Source organism: Ailuropoda melanoleuca, chromosome 12, assembly GCF_002007445.2.
Source record: "Ailuropoda melanoleuca isolate Jingjing chromosome 12, ASM200744v2, whole genome shotgun sequence".
In the NCBI taxonomy this organism is placed as follows: domain Eukaryota; kingdom Metazoa; phylum Chordata; class Mammalia; order Carnivora; family Ursidae; genus Ailuropoda; species Ailuropoda melanoleuca.
Window position 1 is genome coordinate 34663787 of NC_048229.1, and position 20990 is coordinate 34684776.

A 20990-nucleotide genomic window follows, 5' to 3' on the forward strand; every position below is an offset into this window, starting at 1 on the left:
TTTCTCAAACAAGGTTGGGACCCAGCTCAGAGGGACACTGTGGCCTAATACAGACCAGAAGCTTCCCCTTCCCTCGGATTACATCACCTGTGGCTTTATTCTGTTTGCTCCAGATGGCCCGGACGCCCCCACCATTTCCCCCTCAGACTCTCACTACCGTCCAGGGGCCAGCCTCAGGCTCTCCTGCCATGCAGCCTCTAACCCACCCGCACGGTACTCTTGGCTTATCAATGGGAGGCCCCAGCCGTCCACACAGGAGCTCTTTATCCCCAACCTCACTGCGAATGATAGTGGAGCCTATACCTGCATCGCCTCTAACTCTGGCACTCGCCTCAATAAGACCACAGTCCAGACTATCACAGTCTCTGGTAAGTGGATCCCTGGAGCGTCTGCACTGATGCTGTGGTGGAGGTCTGTCTGGCTTTCAGAAAAGAGTTATTTCCCATTTGCTTATGTCACAAGAAAATCTCAAATCTGTCCCTGAACTCTCCTATTACATGTCTGTAGGCCCTTCCTCCCCTTGCTCTCTGATTTCTCATGGCAGACCTTGGGTCCAGCCTGGAACGTGGGAATAGAGTTCTCTCAGCCCCAGAAAGCCCCATGTGGTGGAAGGGGCTTACAGAGGGAGAAGGAAGGTCCTTTTGCTCCTGGCTTGCCCTATGACTGACTCTGCTCTGATGTCATCTGTGGTGGGACAGGAGCATATGGAGAAGGTACAGAAGAAGCCTGTCTTCAATCCGGCCAAATTGTGCCACCAGTTGTGCCAGAGTCTCCTTCACATGAGGCCGCCGGGAAATGGGCAAGAGTGAGCCCTGAAGCAGACCCTCTGACTGTGTCGGGCTCTGACGTTTACCAGTTCTATAACCCTGCATGACACCGGCACGTTTCATACACCAAAGGAGAACAGTGAATATTGGTAGATTCCCTCCATGAAGTCCTTTCATGGGACAGAAGGAGCAGTGCCAAAAGTATATATTTATGCTTACAGCTAAGAGTACCAGCCTTCTGTTAAAACTGTGACCACTACTCTAAACATTTCCTCCCTGTAATATTCAATGCACAGTCTTATTCAGATTGAGAAACCCTTTAGATTGGAACTTAAGCTCACAAAGACTGGCTGGGCCATTCTCATTTTCTAATAAATTATTTAACAAAAGGGAAATGCTTTCCCTTTCTGTGTAAAGCTACCATACTAGAGAGGGGGCCTGATCTTTTCAGAAAGCTCTTGGAAAGGTCATACAAAAGCCACTGGGTAAAAAATTCCACCTAATGATGAGGATGCTGGACATGTGGACTTAGAAGAGGTTCCTGGTGCTGATACTACAGAGATGTCCAGGCAGAGCAGACAAGTGACTGAGGGTCAGAGGTAGAGGTACAGCCCTCTCCTTACAGATCGTCACCTGAACAAAGACACGCAACCTTCTGCAGACAGCAGGGCCATCCTCTGGGGCACCTTTACAGAGCTCGCTGGGGCCCTCGGAGTGGTCGAGATCTCAAAGGAAGGAGCGTAGCTCCGGGCCCCAGGCCCATTCTCATTCTGTCGCCTCCTGTGTTTCCTCACAAAGCCAGTGGCCCAGACCTCTCTCCATGATAGCAACACCACAGTCACAGGAGATAAGGACTCTGTGGTCCTGACCTGCTCCACAAATAAGACTGGGGTCTCTATTGGGTGGTTCCTCAATGGCAAGAGTCTAAAGTTCAAGGAGAGGATGAAGCTGTCCTGGGACAACAGCACCCTCACCATAGGCCCTGTCAGGAGGGAGGATGCCAGGAATTACCAGTGTGAGGTCTCCAACCCAGGCGGTTCCAGCAAAAGTGAGCCTGTCAGGATAGCTGTGGAAGGTAACTGACATCTTGTCCCGTGTTACATCTTCCTAGGAAGATTACTCTACCAGTGATGTGCAAAATGGATAGAAGTCACAGGGGACAGAAGAGCAGAATAGAATCAAGAGACCATTTCAGTAAACAGAATGGCAGAGTGGTTAAGAGCTAAGTCTCTGAATCAAATACACTCAGTTTCTTATCCTAGGTCTGACATTTACTGTGTGACCTTACACAAGATTCCTTTTTTCCTCTTTTATCATTTTTTTTGTGTGGCAAAATATACATAAGGTTTACAATTTTAACCATTTTAAGTATATAGTTTGGTGGCATTAGTACATTCGTATTGTGCAACAATCACCACCATCCATTAAATCATAACTTCCTACTCCCGATCTTAACCCCAGTAACCACCGTCCTACTTGCTGTCTCTATGAATGTGACTATTCTAAGTAGAATCATAACAATATTTATTTTTTTGTGTGTTTGGATTTTTTCACTTAGCATAACGTCTTCAGAGTTCATCCATGTTGTACTGTGTCAGAATTTCATTCCTTTTTTAAGGCTGAATAATATTCCCTCATGTGTATCGCATCTTTATCACTTATCTGTCTACGAACTTTTGGGTTTTTTCCACCTTTTGGCTGTTATAAATAATGCTGCTATGAACGTGGGTGTACAAATATCTATTGAAATCCCTGCTTTCAATTCATTGGGGCACAGACCCAGAAGTGAATTGCTGCATCAAATGCTAACTCTTTATTCAACTTTTTGATGAACTGCCGTACCATTTCCACAGTGACTGTACCATTCACTGTCCCACCAGCAAATGCAAGGAAATTCCAACTTCTCTCGCCAACACTTGTTTTCTGTTTTGTTTTGGTTTGAATAATAGCCATCCTAATGGGCATGGAGTGCTATCTCATTGTGGTTTTTATCTGCATTTCCCTGATCATGAGTGATTTTGAACATCTTTTCATGTGTCTGTTGGCCATCTGGATGTCTTCATCGGAGAAATGTCTGTTCAAGTCCTCTGCCCATTTTTTGATTAGGTTTTTTGTTGCTGAGTTGCAGTTCTCTATCATGGATATTAACTCCTTATGGGATATGTGATTTGTAAATATTTCCCTCCATTCTGTGAGGTGTCTTTTCATTTTGTTGATAGTGTCCTGTGATGCACCAAAGTTTTAAATTTTAATTGAAGCCCAATTTATCTAGTTTTTTCTTTTGTTGCCTGTGCTTTTAGCTTCATATCCAAAAAATTGTTGCCAAATCCAAAGTCATGAAGTTTCACCCTGTGTTTTCTTCTAAGAGGTTTTATAGTTCTAACTCTTACATTTAGGTCTCTGATCCACTTTGAGTTAATTTTTCATATACAGTGTTAAATAAGCATTCAATTCTTTTGCATGGATGTCCAGTTTTCCCAACACCCATTTGCTGAAAAGACTGTTTTTTCTCCTTTGAAAGGTCTTGGCACCCCTGTCAAAAATGGTGTCACTGTGTATGCTCTAAGGTTTTATTTCTGGGATCTCTATTCTATTTTATTCATCTATCTGTTTGTCTTTATGCTAGTACCACACTGTTTTGATTACTGTAGCTTTGAAGTAAATTTTGATATCAGGAAATGTGAGTCCTCTAACTTTGTTCTTTCTTAAGATTGTTTTGGATACTTGGGGTCCCATGAAATTCCATATGAATTTTAGGCTAGATTTCCCTATTTCTGCAAAAAAAAATGTCATTGGGATTTTGATCAGGATTGCACTGAATCTGCAGATCACTTTGGGTAGTACTGTCATCTTAAGTCTTCCAATCCCTGAACATGGAATGTCTTCCCATATATTTATGTCTTTAATTTCTTTCAGCAATGCTTTGTAGTTTTCAGTGTATAAGTCTTTCGCCTCCTTGGTTAAATTAGTTCCTAAGTATTTTATTCTTTTTGATGCTATATTAAATAGAATTTTCTTAATTTTCTTTTTTTTCTTTAAGATTATTTATTTATTTATTCAACAGAGATAGAGACAGCCAGCGAGAGAGGGAACACAAGCAGGGGGAGTGGGAGAGGAAGAAGCAGGCTCAGAGTGGAGGAGCCTGATGTGGGGCTCGATCCCATAACGCCAGGATCACGCCCTGAGCCGAAGGCAGACGCTTAACCGCTGTGCCACCCAGGCGCCCCTAATTTCCTTTTTGTATTATTCATTGTTAGTATATAGAAATACAACTGATTTTGTGTGTTGACTTAGTATCTTGCAACTTTGCTGAGTTTGTTTATTAGTTATAATAGATTTTGCGGAATCTTAGTGTTTTCTATGTGGAAGTTCATGTCATCTGTGAAAAAAGATCATTTTATACTTCTTTCCAATTTGGTTGCCTTTTATTTCTTTTTCTTGCCTAATTATTGCTCTGGCTTGGACTTCCAATGCTAGTTTGGATAAAAGTGACAAAAAACAGGCATTCTTGTCTTGTTCCTGATCTTAAAGGAAAAACTTAGAGTCTTTCAACATCGAATAAGATGCTGGCTGTGGGTTTTTCATCTATGGCCGTTATCATATTGAGGCAGTGTCCTTCTATTACTATTTTGAGGGTTTTTATCATGAAAGGATGTTGAATTTTGTTGAATGCTCTGATTCAGTCTCCTTACTTGTTACGGTTTTTTTCATATTTTTAAAAAAGATTTTATTTATTTATTCGACAGAGATAGAGACAGCCAGCAAGAGAGGGAACACAAGCAGGGGGAGTGGAAGAGGAAGAAGCAGGCTCATAGCAGAGGAGCCTGATGTGGAGCTCGATCCCATAACACTGGGATCACGCCCTGAGCCAAAGGCAGACGCTTAACCGCTGTGCCACCCAGGTGCCCCAATATTTTCTATTTCTTCATGATTCCATCTTGGTCGCTTTTGTGTTTCTAGGAATTTTGTCCATTTCATCCAAGTTATCCAATTTGTTTGCATACAATTATTCATAGTACTTTTATAATATTTATTATTTTGTAATATTTATTATTTCTATAAAATTGGTAGTGACTTCCCCCACTTTCAATTCTCATTTTAGTAATTTTAATATTTTTTTTAAGTTAAGGTTTGTCAATTTTATTCATCTTTTTTTAAGAATCAATTTTTGGTTTCATAGATTTTCTCTATTGTTTTTCTACTCACTATTTTATCTATCCCCACTCTAATCCTTATTATTCCCTTCCTTCTACTAGCCTTGGGTTTAGTTTGTTTTCTTTTTCCAGTTTCTTACAAAGTTAGGTTATTGATTTGAGATCTTCTTTTCTAATGTAAGTGTTAACAATTACAGATTTCTTGCACAAGATTAACTTCTCTGAGCCTCATATTCCGCAACTGGAAAGTATAATAAGAGGGCACCTGGGTGGCTCAGTTGGTTAAGCGTCTGCCTTCATCTCAGGTCATGATCCCAGGGTCCTGGGATGGAGTCCCGCATTGGGTTCCCTGCTCAGCAGGGAGTTTGCGTCTCCCTCTAGCCTTCCCGCCTGCTTGTGACCTCTCTCTCTCTCTCTCACTCTGTCTCTCAAATAAATAAAATCTTTAAAAAAAGAAAAGAAAATTGTAATAAGTACCTGCTTCATAGTATTGTTTTAAAGATTTGATGTAAAAATCAATTAAACCCTTAGCAAAATGCTACACACAGAAAAAATGTTCCAGAAGTGTTAGCTGCTATTACTACTACTATTATCATTAGCTTCTATGAAGTCAGGTAGTCCTAGAGTCAAATCCCAGATCCACTTTCACTGGCCATATGACTTTGGGTAAATTGTTCACTACCCTAAGCCACAGTGTTTTCATCTGTAAAATGGAAATAATGTCTATCTGAAAGGGTTATTATATGGATCAAATGAGATATATGTATTTACCACAGAGCCTGATGCATACTAAGTACACCATAACAGTAGCTAACATTAATACATCAGGCTTGAGTTGGCTGGTAGGGGCAACAGAAATAAAAAAGAAGAAACAGATGCAAATGTATTATATATGGCTGTGGAAGGCATTACGTAAAAAGCCATTGGGACATAGTTACTGACTGAACATGGAAAAGGGAAAAAAAAGGAGTTGAATGCAAAGTTTCAAGCCTAGTATATTTAGTTTTTATCCCCCGAGATGCAGCCAAAGTGGGATTACTTAGTTATTTATATTTATTGGGAAAAACATTCATTTATTTACTGGGAAAAATGCCTGTGAGGGAAAGTAAGACAGGAATGGGAGGAGCCTGGGAGCTTCCTCCGACTGTTGTGCAGATGTGACAGAAGGAAGTTTTAGATCGAAGTACAGTTCTACAAGGGTGTCTGTCTGCAAGGCTGATGGGGAGGGGGGGAGGGGTCCTTGAGCTTAAGTCACCCTTCAGAGGAAAATGGTTTCTCACAGAATTGGGCTTATTTCATATCCCTGCTGGGAGTCTGTGGGAAGTGTGGTCTCTGTGCAAAGGAGATGGTGAATTCAGAATGCACTCTCCAGGCCTTCCATCACTTAAGTCCTGACCAAAAGAGACCTGAGAGGCATATTTGTGGCTGCCACAGCTGGCACACAGAAAAACATGAAACAATGAAAAGGTGGGAAGTTATAGAAAAATAGCAATCAGCCTTTCTTACATTTCCAGAGCCTTCAAAAATATCAGAGTGCAGAAAGGCCAGGATGGAATTGAGGCAAGTCTGATCACCAGCCTAAAAATACAGTGAGAGAAAAAAATTGAAGGATGAAGTCAGCTAATCACCTCACACCAAACTTCCCACAGAAAATGTATTCCTTGAAGGAACAAGTAGAGACTACTACATGTTGAGAGTTGTCCCCCAGGGGACCCCCCACTGTAAAATAATGTCACCTTCATTCTTTCTTCTCTCTTCTTTCCATGACAGGTGATTTAACACAACCAAGTTCTGGCCTCCCACCTGGGGCTATTGCCGGCATCGTGATTGGAGTCCTGGCTGGGGTTGCTGTGATAGCAGCCCTGGTGTACTTTCTGTTTACCAGAAAGACTGGCGGGTATGATGACTTTTCTTCTTGTTCCACTTCTCCAAGCCTAACTGCCATGCTTGAGAGAGGGAAGGAGACTTTGCCCCTGTCTCTGCACCTGGATCTGCTCCTCCTTCTTTCTAAGTCCTTGCTTCTCGGCACTAACTCCTGTGGATCTCTTCTTCATGCTTCCTGGACCCCACTCTCTTGGACACAGTTATTCCCATCCCCATCTGGTTTAGAAGGGGGCAGATCCCTTTATGTTTCTGTCTCCCGGTCAGGGAAAACAAAGTCCCAGAAGGAAACAAATGAGGAAATGAAAGGAGCAGGAGAAAGTGAGTCATGTGCTCTTTTGACAGTCGTAGGATGGGGGGATAGGACAGGAAGAGAACCTAAGAAAAGGCAAAAACAACCAAAGGCCTCTTAGACAATAATAAAGTGAGACAAAAGCCAGCATCTACCTACAGAAGGGTAAAGGTGTCAGGGTACAAGAAGGCTCAGACGCAATTGATAAACAGTGGACCCCCATGTGGACATCCAGCAAACAGGAAAAGAATAAATTCTAGAGGAGATCGTGGGTACACTGAAGGAGGAGGCCATAAGGGGAAAGGCAGTACCAACCATGGTATAAATGAACACTGAGGAGCCCCAAAGAATTATCTGCTGAAGATGTCCTTCCTAATTCAAGGAGCAAAGATCCTATGCTTGAGAATGGCAGTCACAGTCTCTGATATTTATTTAGGGCAAGTGACCTGCGTGATGTCACAGAGCACAAACCCTCAGCCTCCAACCACAGTAAGTAAAGCCACTCACCCAGCGAGACCTGGTGTGTTCCACCATGTGCCCTGCCCTAGCAGGGAATCCTGGATTCCCAAACTGCTTCCTACCTTCTGAATTTTTGGAAGGGGGGCTTCATTTCCCAACCTTAGGTTGGCATAGGTCATCACACCCTTCTAGCCACAAAAGATTCCCCTGGGACACATCCCTGGGAGAAACATTCACTCTGCCTGGGCCAGGCAGGCCTAAGCAAGATGGACCTGTTTCCAGGAGTCATTTCCTTGCCCATACTCCTCCCCCCTCCTGCCTCTATGATGGATGTGGGCATTCTCCTTTGGTGAGACTCTCCCTGTCTTGTGGTGCTCTGGGTACTGTGGGCCTCAATGTCCCTCCTTCCACTGGAGCCTGTTGCTGAGAAATACATCTGGGAGAAAATCAAGACCTTGTGAACTGGAAGAAATTGTCAGAAGCGGACTGAGGCCTCCTGTGGCTCTACTCTTGCCCCTGCCCTGGGTCTGAACCACAGACTCAGAAAAGTGAATTCCTCCAGTGTTCATAGGCCACTTCCTTACCCCACCCTCCCACCAACTGCCACCTCCTTCAGCTAGAAATCACAACAGCTTAGGACCCACCTCCCCACCCTCGCTCTCACCCTGCAACCCCATTCTAAGGCCATAAATGAGCTTTGCATTTTCATGGATTGGGAACTCTTCTTTTGTTTCCCCAGGTCAGGACCACCCTGACAATTTGTCTAACAAGGTAAGCACAGCCAGTTTCAATGGCTGATTTTCTCGTGGAAAATATCTCTGTGTAGAATGGGTTATTCTTGAAGATACAAATGTGAGATCAAGTTTGGGTCAAAATTCCTCAATGTAGCAATGAACAAAGGATTACTGGTTAATGACTCCCTGGAGTCTACTTCATTCAAGAATGAATGAAGTTCAAGAATGTGAATTTTGGAATTAACCCCATCCTGTGTTTAAATCCTGGCTGTGACTTTCAATAGCTCTGTGACCTTGGACAAGTAACTCAAGCTCTCTGAGCTGTGGCTTTGCCATCTGTAAAATGGGCATGCTGCCACTTCAAAGAGAAGTTGAAGGAATCAAATGAGAGGACAAATGGAAAGCACCCAGCACAACGCCCAGCATAAGACACCAGATGGTTCTCCTTCCTCTATCTTCACTGACCCTGCTCTTACCAACAAAGGATGATGTCCATTCTAATGGTTCTGAGATCTTGGTTCCTTTACTTTACAATAATTTAACCAAATTTTTCTCAACCTTTCAGTAGAAATATAGGAAAAGGTGCTTAAATCATAAATATATTTTAACAATGTATAAATTTTCACAAGTTGAACACGAAAGGCACCCAGGTCAAGAAATAAAATATGTCATCCCCTCCCCCAAAAAAACCCTCCAGTTACTTCCTTCCAAAGAGTAACCACTATCCTGACTTCCAGTGCTCTAGATCGCTTTTGTCTGTTCATGCTCTTACATAATGGAATACACAGTACATCCTTGTGTGTGTCTAGCTTCTTCCATCCAAAATTGTTTTGTGAGATTCATGCATGTCCTTCTGTGCATTTGTAGATTGTCCGTTCTCAGTTGCATTCCAGTATGAATAGATACTATAATCTATCTCTTCTAATGATCACTCAGCAGGATGTTAGCAAGCAGAGTAATCATGGCTAATAAAAACCCTTCTTCAAAGCTAAAAGTTTCAAAGTGGTGATAGCACATGGTGCTGAATCACAGCACACAAGGTGAGGGCCTGAACTATGCCTCTGATTTAACTGACCAGACCGCCCCTGCCTTTCAGATTGAAGAAGTGGCATATTCTTCCCTGACCTTCAATACCCAGAAACCAAAGAAATCAACTTCAGCACCCCCAGCAGCCACAGAAACGGTGTATATGGAAGTACAAAAGAAGTAACGCCACCTGTCCTCCTCACTGTGCTCTTTCCAAGCTTCTCATCCCCATCACTAGCAGATCCCTTCATCCTCAGGAAAAGGGAAAGAAACCTCTTTCCCCACCTCACTCCCTAAGAAGGCACCTCCAGGCTGCCTGGTCACAGCCTCTCCCTTCAGTGTCAATAGATGAAAAGGTACATCCGGGATTCTTGGGAAACCCAACCTTCCTTGTCATTACAATTTGGCAAAGCAGACCTTGGGAAGTTGCCACAACCTCTGCCCCTCCTCCTTTCCTTGTTTTAAACTTACCATTCAGAGCACAGTCATTCCTTCCTGCCCCAGTCCTGTCCTATTGGAGTCTAACTTGAATTTGCCATAACCCTGAGAGTCCTCTCCTAATCCATTGAGATGCATGTGCCAGAAAAGAAAAGAGAGAAGAAGTAAAAGTAAAAGCTTCTATCTCTCCAAAGCCCGGTGTGAACCCCCCCACCCCCCGCACAGGAAAACAAATATGCTGAATAGAGACGCTGAACTGGGAAATTCTACACCTTTATCTACTGTCAGAGTTGTCTACCAGGGCCTAAACACCTTGCTGCTTAACGAGAAGGCCACCTAAGCCATTTGGCAAGGCTGTTTTCAGAGAACCTGCTAGAAGCAATTAGGAAAATTATTCGCCAAGGTCTACAGGTGATTCCGAGTGGAAAATGAAAAAAAATATGTGTATGTTTCATAATTTTATTATTCAAGGAAAGGCTCACAGAAGGAGGGCTTATAGCTTCAGGGAGCAGTCAGCTCTTAATAGAGATAATCAGCTGGGAATTTGGGAAGGGAGTCAGAGAGCTACCCTTCAGAGATTATTTAAATAATTGTTTAAGAATGCACAGTTCAGTGTATTGGGTTTTTTCCCTGAGACATTCTGCCATTTTAGTTTTTGCAATGGCTTGTTTATGTGAAAGGGGCTATTTCTACTTAGCTATGTAAGCCAATCTGACTGCTTTCAGTGAAAGAAGCCACCAAAACCCTTCAAGTCCCCTTGGCCAGGAGTTCCTCAAGGTGTTTATGTCCGGGGCTCCAAAAAAGAAAAGCAGCAGCAGCAGTTTACCTCTTCCGTGACTAGAAATGGGTCTAACTCAGTTTCCCAGCATCTCAGGCCAGTCTTCAACTACTATTGCTTTCCATGTCTCTGCCGTGCATGATGTCTGCCCCACTCGCTTTCTCAGGAGACCTGGCCTCTGCTGAGGTGCGACTGGTCCTTGAGAAGTGAGGGTGCCCTGCAGGGAACACACTCAGCCCCTGTTGGCATTGCTTACCCCCCAGAGAGCTTCCTGGTGCTGATGCTCCTGGGGAACCAAGGCTATGAGGGGTGTTAGGACAGGGGAGGGTGATAACTGGGTCGGAGGCTTCTGGAATAGCCTCCGAAATGTTTTCTCCCATGGGCGTCTATGAGTCCCAGTGTGCAGAATAGAAAGGAAGGACAGGAGAAGGACAGGCAACATACTTCCCACCCAGCCTTCTTCTACACAGTCTCTTTGGGACTGTTGAGAAAGGTGTTTTATTCAATATTGATTACGTGATGTCATGCTGTGTCTAAGAGGCCCCTCAAAGAGGCAAGTTGGGAATTCTCTGTACTCAGGTACCTCTTTCAAGGGTTTTCTAACACTGACACAATCTGTATATACTTCCCCTCATTCATGCTATTCTGTGTTATTTAATTTTGTCTGGCTATAGCCACATCTGAACTATTTGTAAAATCTGCTCTATATTTATAATAAAAATTATAAAGTCAACATGAACATGCTGCCTCATGGTTGATATTACTTTAGACAATATTTTCTTTACAGGCAGAAGAAAGAGAGCCTGCTGAACTGGGAGTCAGAGTAAGCCTAAGTCTACAGATACTTGATCCAGTGATCAGAAAATTAGCTTAAGTCATTTGCATGCCTGCTGACAAAGTGAGTGTATCTAGAAACGACAGGCCATAGCTTCAGCCTGCTTGGAAGAAACTGCCTATTTTACTAGGGACAAGGATGCTTCCAGCACGGTGGCTCCGGTGAATGAGACGCAGCAGTACAGCTCAGGCTCAGGGCCTCCACAGGTCCAGTCACACAGACCACTCTCTAGCACCTTCTATCTCTTCCTTGTCCCCAGTTTTTCCTCTGCCCCCTTAGGTGGTCAGATCTCTTCTAACCTGAATACCCTTCATTTATTAGTCCCACTAAGTATTAGCCTATCCTCTCATCTCCTTCACTTCCAAGCCATAGAAGCACGTGTACTGTGTCCCCTGTCCTCGTCACCTGGCTTCTCCTGGCCCCTCTGTGGTGGTGACTCCGTGCCAAAGACCGCTAGAGGTAGCAGAAAGTCACTATCCGTCCTTGGCCCAATTCAAAGGTATTTTCACCGTCCTCACATTGTTCATTTTTACAACATCTAAGACCATGGACAACTTTTCCTTCTTGGACATTCTCCTTCTTCTGCCCCCTGACCTGTGCATCACGCCCCATACCACATTTAATAGTGATACCTGGACTGGATACTTCCACACACCTTCTTCCACAGCTTCAGTGACCTCTCTGCAGATGGCTCCCGCATCTTTCCCTCTAGCGCCTACTACTTCCCAGAACTCCTGACACATCCAAACACTTGAAATTCCTCCTCATTTAAACTGCGCCCCCATCCCCACCCCCGCAGGCCCACTGGGCAACTCACCCCTCTTATTCCCCACTTTCCACACTACCACTGGTTCTTCCCCATTGCTCTTTGGTTTCCCACATTCGATACATCGCAAAACCTGATGGTTCTTGAAGACCTCTCAGTACATTGTTCTGTCGATACTCGTGACCCTAAACGACCCAACGTCTCACCAACTCTGCTGAAGGACAGCCTGACTCCTTATCTCCGGTCTCTCTACCAAAATCTTTCTTGCTCACTCTTGCCTCACTACCTCCCTAAAAACTGGTTCACTCTCCTGCTCAAGGGTCTGTAAGGGGCCTACCCCGGCCTATCAGGTAAGCTCAAGTTTCTTCCTCTTTACTAATATTTCTTACTCTCTTTACCACAGCTCTAGTATAAGTCCTCCATTCTAATTAGATCTGTCTCCTTACCTGACCCTGCTCCTCTACCTCACATACACATATAATTCTTTGTCCCAATGATATGCCTGAAAACAAATACCAAACAGGGCAAGGTTCTGTTATCTCACAGAGGAGTCACCCCCACTGGTCATCACAACTCCGATCCCAGGGAGGACAGGGACCCTGAGACTCAGGATACAACTGACCTGTGACTGCAATCTTTTTCTGATGACCAACTTATGTGTTTGTGAAATGCTTACTGAGCACCTATTGCACTACAGGTGTGGGTGTCAGACTCCATGAAAGACACAGAAATGAGAAAGGCTAGGACAGGAGATAAGACAAGAAGAAGTATCATAATATAAAAACAAAAGGTATAAATGCCACGAGAGAAGACAGAGAGAAATTCAATGGGAAATGCAGCTGCACCTTAGAATGATGGAGAAATTTTAAAAAACACGTGACACTCAGGCTCCACCCGCAGATTCCAACTTCATTGGTGCCAGCTGGAACTCTGGCACTGGTGAGTGCTGAAAGCTCCCCAGGTCCTGTTAATGTGTAGGCAAGATGAAGAACCTCTGTTATCACAGGTAGGACTTGAGCCTCAAAGCAGAGATTTTTAGTTATGAATATAAATTGGAATTTTGGGGGAGCTTTTCCTACATGCATACTGAGCCCATGAACAATCCCTGAGAAAGCTGCTGGCACCGTGTCTGCAGTGAGACCTGGGCTATTTGGAAAGACTCCCAGGTGATTCTCACGTATATTCCATGTCAGGAAACACTGACCTAAAACATGGGTAAAATTGAAAAACTGAGGAGTTGGGAGAATATTCCACGTGATGGGCATAAAATGAATATTCTGTAAGGCATAGAGAAGTATTCAAAATAAAATTATTGGCAAGTAGCTAAACTTTAAAAGACTGCTGATACCACCTGTTTGAGGATGGGAAACAGCTGGTATTCTTCATATTGCTGGTGGAAATATAAAATGATACAACCACTCTGGAAAAGAGTCTAGCATTTTCTTATGAAGTTAAATATACTTACATAGCCCAGCAATCCCACTTCTGGATATCTACTCAGGACAAATGAAAATAGATATCCACACAAAGAGTTATACATGAACGTTTCTAACAGCATTATTCATAATCGCCAAAAAATGGAAACCACAAATATCCATCGGTATGTGAATGGATAAGCAGACTGTGGTTTACCCATATAAGGGAATACTAGTCAGCAATGAAAAGGGCACAAACTACTGCTAAAATGAGATGCATGAATCTCCAAAACATTGTTATGCAGAAGAAGCTAGACATGAAAGAGCACATACTATGTGATATCATTTAAATGAAGCTCAAGAATAGGCAATAATAATTAATGATGTTAGGATTCACCATGGAGGGGGGCGCCTGGGTGGCTCAGTCATTAAGCATCTGCCTTTGGTCAGGTCATGATCCTGGGGTGGTGGGATCGAGCCCCACATTGGGCTCCCTGCTCAGCAGGAAACCTGATTCTCCCTCCGCCACTCCCCCTGCTTGTGTTCCTGCTCTCTCTCTCTTTCGAATAAATAAATAAAATCTTTAAAAAAAAAAAAAGGATTCACCATAGGGGGTGGAATTAACTGCAAAGGTGCAGAAGGGAGCTTTCTGGGTCAAGTTCAATATCTCAATTCAGGTGGTGATTACATGGATTACATTTACCAAAAATCAAATGGTACACTTAAGATCTGTATGCATTTCTTTTTTTAAAAAAATTTTATTTATTTATTTGAGAGAGAGAGAACACAAACACTAGCTGAACAGGGAGCCCAACTTAGGGTTTGATCCCAAAACTCCAGGATCATGGCCTGAGCAGACGGCAGCAGACGCTTAACCGACTAAGCCACCCAGGCTAAGCCACCCAGGCGCCCCAGATCTATATGCATGTCAATGTATTTCAATTTTATCTCGATTCTTAAAAATAAAGTAAGTGAAGGACCAGCCAATTCAATCTGTCAGGTACAAAACCTACCACCGCAATGTGAACTCTGTTCATGCTCTCAAGGAACTCCTTCAGGGTCACCCCTGTTTTGAAGAAATAACAAAAAAGCCAAACATGGTCAGTTCAAACTCAAAGTGGAATAGAGACCAAGGACAAAAAGCAGAGACAAGAGAGCCCAGTGCATTTCCTTCTAGCATGTAAATGTCTGAGTCACAGACACACTCACTGTCCTCAAACCTTTAGTAATAGCTGATAATAGCCAGCATCTAAGTTAATCCCTAACTAAAGTACCAGAAACCAAAAGCCATCCCAAGAAACCAACCAGATATTACCTAACAGTAAGGCTACACTCATTCAACTAGGACATTTTATAGATTTCTAATGAGTCATTCACTTACTAAACATTTACTGAGGATTTCTATATGTCAAGCACTAAGCCAGGTGCTGATGAGAACATGAAGACTAAAAAATAAAGCCCTTACTTGGATTTTTATTCAAACTACTCTGCTTTTTTTTTTTTTTTAAAGAGGTGTAGACAAAAAAAGAAATAAAGGAACAAAAAAGGCTAGAAGGAGAGAGAAGGGAAGGCAGGGGGAAAATTATAATTGCAGAAATTAGAACAGTGAATATTTTATGACATTGAGGAAGTATTAATTTTTAGTGCAATAATGGTATTGTGGTTATGTTTTTGTAAAGATATATTTTAGTAATACAATTGTAATCTTAATGAAATTATCTGATGTCTGAAATTTGCTTCAAAATAATCCAGGTTTGAGGAGAGGAGTATAAATGAAGTAATACCAGCCACAAAATAATTGCTGAAGCTGCATGATGAGTGCGTGCAGATTCACTTTATTATTACCTTTACTTTTGCAACTGTTTGAAATTTTCCAGAAAAAAAAAAAGTCACTGCTCTCCAGAAGCTTATAACACAAGGAATCAGATATTCCACAAAATACACTACTGTGTAGTTTAACAAAATCTGACAAAGTGCAGTCAAGCTCCAAGGACAGTGACTGCCCCCAGGACAGGCAAAAGAAGTCCAAGAAGATGGAGCATCCTCCCTTGACCAGAGTCTTTAAGGAAAAGTATTACAGGCAGAAGGGCAAGCCAGTGGTACACAGGCATGCAGATACGAAGCAGCAGAGTTCCCGTGGCCGCTTTGGATGACTTACCAGAGACCGTGTTATTGAGGAAGGCACGTTCTGGAACCGGACTACCTGCACTGGTGGTCCTGCTCCTGAGGACCTACTTTGAGATTTCAGGCAAGCTACTTGTAATGTTTCTGTGCCTTGGATTCTTTACCTATAAAACAGGGATTACAATACATACTTCACAGGGCTATTTCAGAAGTCAACAAATTAATACATGTGTAAAATGCTTAGAAGACAATGGGCAAACAATAAATTTTAGCTGCAGGATACAAAATTAATATACAGAAATCTGTTGCATTTTTATAGAATAATGGAGTACCAAAAAGAGAAATTAAGAAAATAATCCCATTTACAATTGCATCAAAAGGAATAAAATACCAGGAATAAATTTAACCAAGGAGGTGAAAGATCTGTACTCTGAAAACTGTAGACATTGAGGCAAGAAATGGAAGATAAATGGAATAGATGGAAATACCATGCTCACGAAGTGGAAGAATTAATATTGTTAAAATGTCCATACTACACAAAGCAATCTACAGATTCAATGCAATCCCTACCAAAATACCAATAGTATTTTCACAGAGCTAGAATAAGTAATCCTAAAATGTGTAGGGGACCACAAAATACGCCACATGGCCAAAGCAATCTCGAGAAAGAAGAACAAAGCTGAAAGTATCATTATACCAGATTTCAAACAATACTATAAAGATACAGGAATCAGAACAATATGGTACATGCACAAAAATAGATACATAGATCAATGGGACATAACAGAGAACCCAGAAATAAACCCAAGCTTGTATGGTCAATTACATACAAAGGAGGCAAAAATATACAATGGGGAAAAGATAGTCTCTTCAATAAATGTTGCTGGGAAAACTAGACAGCTAAATGCAAAAGAATGAAACTGGACCACTTTCTTAAACCATACACAAAAATAGACTCAAAATGGATTAAAGACCTAAATTTAAGACCGAAAGCCATAAAACTCCTAAAAGAAAACATAGACAGTAATCTGTTGGATATTGGCCCCAGCAATATTCTTCTGGATCTGTCTTCTGAGACAAGGGAAACAAAAGCAAAAATAAACTATTGGGACTACATCAAACTTTTTACACAGCAAAGGAAACCACCAACAAAATGAAAAAGCAACGTACTGAATGGGAGAAGATATTTGCAAATGATATAGGTGATAAGAGGGTAATATCCAAGATATATAACTCATACAACTCAACACCAAAAAAACTAAATAACCCAATTAAAAAACGGGCAGAGGAGGGGTGCCTGGCCGGCTCAGTCAGTGGAGCACGTGACTCCTGATCTCAGGGTCAAGAGTTCGAGCCCACGCAGGGTGTAGAGTTTACTTAATAAAAGAAAATTAAAACTAAACTTTGGGAAAAAAAATGGACAGAGGAACTGAATAGGCATTTTCCAAAGACGACATATAGATGGCCAAGAGTCACAGGAAAAGATGATCAGCATCACTAAGCACCAGAAAAATGCAAATCGAAACCACAATGAGACATCATACCAGTCAGAATGCTAGTATCAAAAAGACAAGAGATAACAAGTGTTGGCAAGGGGGTGCCTAGGTGGCTCAGTCGTTAAGCGTCTGCCTTTGTCTCAGGGCGTGATCCCGGTGTTCTGGGATCAAGCCCCACATCAGGCTCCTCCACTGGAATCCTGCTTCTCCCTCTCCCACTCCCCCTGCTTGTCTTCCCTCTCACTGGCTGTCTCTCTCTGTGTCAAATAAATAAATAAAATCTTAAAAAAAAAACAACAAGTGTTGGCAAGGATGTGGAAAAAAGGGAACCCTTATGAGTTGTTGGTGGGAATCTAGATTGATACAGCCACTTTGGAAAACAGTATGGAGGTTGCTCAAAAAATTAAAAACAGATACCATATGACCCAGCAATTCCACTTCTAGGTATTTACCTGAGGAAAACAAAACATTAATTCAAAAAGATACTTGTACTTCTATGTTTATTTGCAGCATTATTTATAATAGACAAGATATGGAAGCAATCCAAGGGTTCACTGATAAACGAATGGATAAAAAAATATTATATATATGTATATAAATATATATATATATAAAACATATATATACAAAACGGGATATTACTCAGCCATAAAAAAGAATGTAATCTTGCCAGCCTGGATGGACTTAGAGGGTATTATGATAAGTGAAATAAGTCAGGCAAAAAAACACAAATACCATATGATTTCACTATATGTGAATCTAAATAAACAAAACAGCAATAGATTCATAAACACAGAGAACAAGCTGGTGTAATTGCCAGAGGGGAGGAGTGTGAGGGGGGATGGGTGAAAGAGGTGAAAGAGATTAGCAAGTACAGACTTCCTGGGGTGCCTGCATGGCTCAGTTCGTTAAGTGGCCAACTTCTGGTTTCGGCTCAGGTCCTAATCTCCTGGTCATGATCTCCCAGTCCTGAGATCAGCCAGCAACAGGCTCTACACTGACCATGGAACCTGCTTAAGATTCTCTCTCCTCTCCCTCTGCCCCTCCCCCCACCCCCTACTCCTCCCCTAACGCTGTTCCCAAGTGTACACACACTCTCTCTCTCTCTTTTTTAACATAATCTCGAGATTTTACTGCCTTCATAATATAGCAAAATATGAAGCTTATAACTGGATCACTTGGCCCTTTCTCTTCTTACCTCCTCCCAGTTTAAAATGCTTGTATCTCTTAAGAGCCAGCATTCTCTTAGATCGGCAATTGGGCTCAACCCATTCAAGCCTCAACAGAATCTTCTTTGTAGTTTTATCCTTTTCCGAAAAATTGCCTTAGACTGCCCACCAGAGCCACTCTGCTTCCTGTCATAACGCCGCTTTCCCGGGGCGTAAAGAGAATCTTTGCCTTTTTCGTATTGTGTTACTTTGTGGGGTAGGGGCTTGCCACACTTCTTGCAGAAAGGCCAGCGGGTTTAGGAACGTTCACCATGGTTGTGAGAGCACCATCGGCATGGAAAGAAAAGTGCGTACTCTCTCTCTTAAGAAAAAAAAAAAGTAAGTACAAACTTCAAGTTATAAAATAAATTAAGTCATAGGGATGAAAAACACAGCATAGGGAATACAGTCAATAACATTGTAATAACTTTGTATTGTGATAGATGGTAACTACACTTAACAGCATTTCATAATGTATATGATTGTCGAATCATTACGTTGTACACCTGAAACTAATATAATATTGTATGTCAATTATAGTTCAATTTAAAGATTTTATTCATTTATTTAAGAGAGAGAGTGAAAGCAGGGGGGAGGGACAGAGGGAGAGGGACAAGAAGACTTCCTACTGAGCAAGGACCCTGGGATTAGGACCTGAGCCAAAAGCAGATGCTTAACAGACTGAACCACCCACGCACCCCTAAAATCTCATCTAATTTGTACTTGTTACTTATCTTCTTTTTGTTAGGCTATACACTTGTAAAGTAGGGACTATATCTTATTTATCTCTGTATCCCCAGAAGCTACCCTAAGGCCATGTCCATTACAGTCACTCATCAAGCAACTCTTTCAGGTACTAGGGAAGGGACCTCCGAAAGCCTTTGCCTAGCCCCTTTTATCCCCCTATGGATTATACCCTCAATTCCTACAATTCTTTGGCTTCCTTGAGCTCCCTTCTTTGTTTCCACCTCCTCCCTTACTCTGCTCCAGAGATGTTCATTCACTAATGGTGCTCTCTGGTCTCTTCCCTGGCAGGTGTTCTGATGCTTCCTTTTTCTCTCTCCCCACAGCTATATTATCTAAACAGCCTCTGCATCAATTATTCTGTAATTAATAAGGGGTAAAGGGAGGCTGAATTTCTCGACCATTGGTCTCATACCTATTCATGAGAAGTAGAATCCTCTGGAAAAGAGAAAAGCAGGTAAGATGGTAACCAGAACATAAAGCCTTCAAACATAGCTCCATCGTTAAGAAAATCCTGTAGATACGTTTGTACAATCAGCTAACATCTCACTGGGGGTGGGGAGGTTCAGAAGCTGCTAGGGAGAAAAGGGAAGCATGATGGGCAGCTATATGTTAATTTTTGTTTTGCAAATTTCAGGGTCCCCCCCCACCTTTAATAAACATCTTCATTTTCTCCCAGAGCAGAGACTCAAAGAGGAAGAGATTATGAAGATCCAGAGCCTGAGAACTAAGAAGATACAAGATCACAGCTACAGATCTTAAAGATGGAGAAGGAAGGTCAGATGCACGTCTTCCTTGAATCACAACCCTGTACAAAGTGCCCTCTACCCTGAGCAATGTCTTCCCAAGAGTGGGAATTGCTGGTAGAACATTAACTACCCAAGACCAGAAGGAAATGGAGCCCTCTGACATACCTCTCTCTACTCATTCTCCCCAGGCTTCCTCTGAGAGGAGAATAATTCAAGGCCATATTCCCAGCCCCAGTATTTTATGGGGTTTTTTTTTCCAATAAAAAAGGCTGAGGGGGATCACAAAGCAGAAATGGGACACTGGAGAAATTCACATTAAAAAGACCTACTTAGGGGCACCAGGGCGTTTCAGTCAGTTAAACCTCAGATTTCGGCTCAGGTCATGATCTCAAGGTCCTGAGATTGAGCCCCACATCAGGCTCCGTGCTCAGTGGGGAGTATGCTTGAGATTTTCTCTCTCCCTCTCCCTCTGCCCCTCCCCCTGCTATCTCTCTCTCTCTCAGACAAATAAATAAATCTTTTTTAAAAAAAAAAGCAGCTTAAGCATGCTTTGTATAAAGGTCAAAGTCTTGTGAAGCACGCCAGTTTCCCTTCACTGCCTCTCTGTGTCAATGAGCCTCACCCCATCTGAACCCAGAACTCCTTTTGTCTGGGGACTAGAGCTAGAAAGGAAAAGGGGAACTGGGAATAGGAAGACAAATAAATACAAGCAAAGTGGGAGGTCTCCTGCAATACTAGGTGTGATTATTAAGGAAGTGAAACTGGTCTTCTTGTAGGGTTCAAACTGGTTTTGAGAGAAACTACATGAAATACCAAAATGTTTTGTGTAACAACAGAACTCTTGGAATAAATGTATAGCCACCCAAGACAACTACTTTTAAGGTGCCCGTATTTATCTGGATATGATATACTTATAAAAGGAATCCTAAAACCCATGTTGAGTCTTGTTAACTTCATTGTCTTAACTTAACAGGACCAAGGAACAACGTGATACTACCAGGAGGCTATCAAGCAGGAGGCTGAGGAGAGAGGAAAGAGCAGGGAAGACAGGAGTGTATGTGGTGGCAGAGATGTTGGAGATGAAAAGAGAAGAGCCAAAGAGAGGTGTAATATAAAAGGATAAC

General features: G+C 42.3%; 1 protein-coding gene, 1 long non-coding RNA gene and 1 pseudogene across 2 annotated transcripts in view; 1 reads left to right on the plus strand and 2 right to left on the minus strand.

The window, feature by feature from the left end:
• Positions 1 to 7: 7 nt before the first annotated feature.
• CEACAM1 (CEA cell adhesion molecule 1) lies at positions 8 to 11268 on the plus strand (the record flags this gene model as incomplete). Its single annotated transcript, XM_034639007.1, has 7 exons — positions 8 to 368; positions 1303 to 1304; positions 1566 to 1842; positions 6692 to 6818; positions 7531 to 7583; positions 8293 to 8324; positions 9384 to 11268. Coding segments are annotated over 7 exons (966 nt in total), but the record flags the coding sequence as incomplete, so codon positions are not given.
• Positions 11269 to 14627: 3359 nt separating this feature from the next.
• Positions 14628 to 20990, minus strand: part of LOC105239623 — a 49922-nt gene continuing 43559 nt past the window's right edge. The window contains exon 5 of the long non-coding RNA XR_004618956.1: positions 14628 to 15833. This is a non-coding gene — a long non-coding RNA (uncharacterized LOC105239623). The remainder of the gene's footprint in view (positions 15834 to 20990) is intronic.
• On the minus strand, positions 17954 to 18779 carry LOC109490342 (annotated as a pseudogene).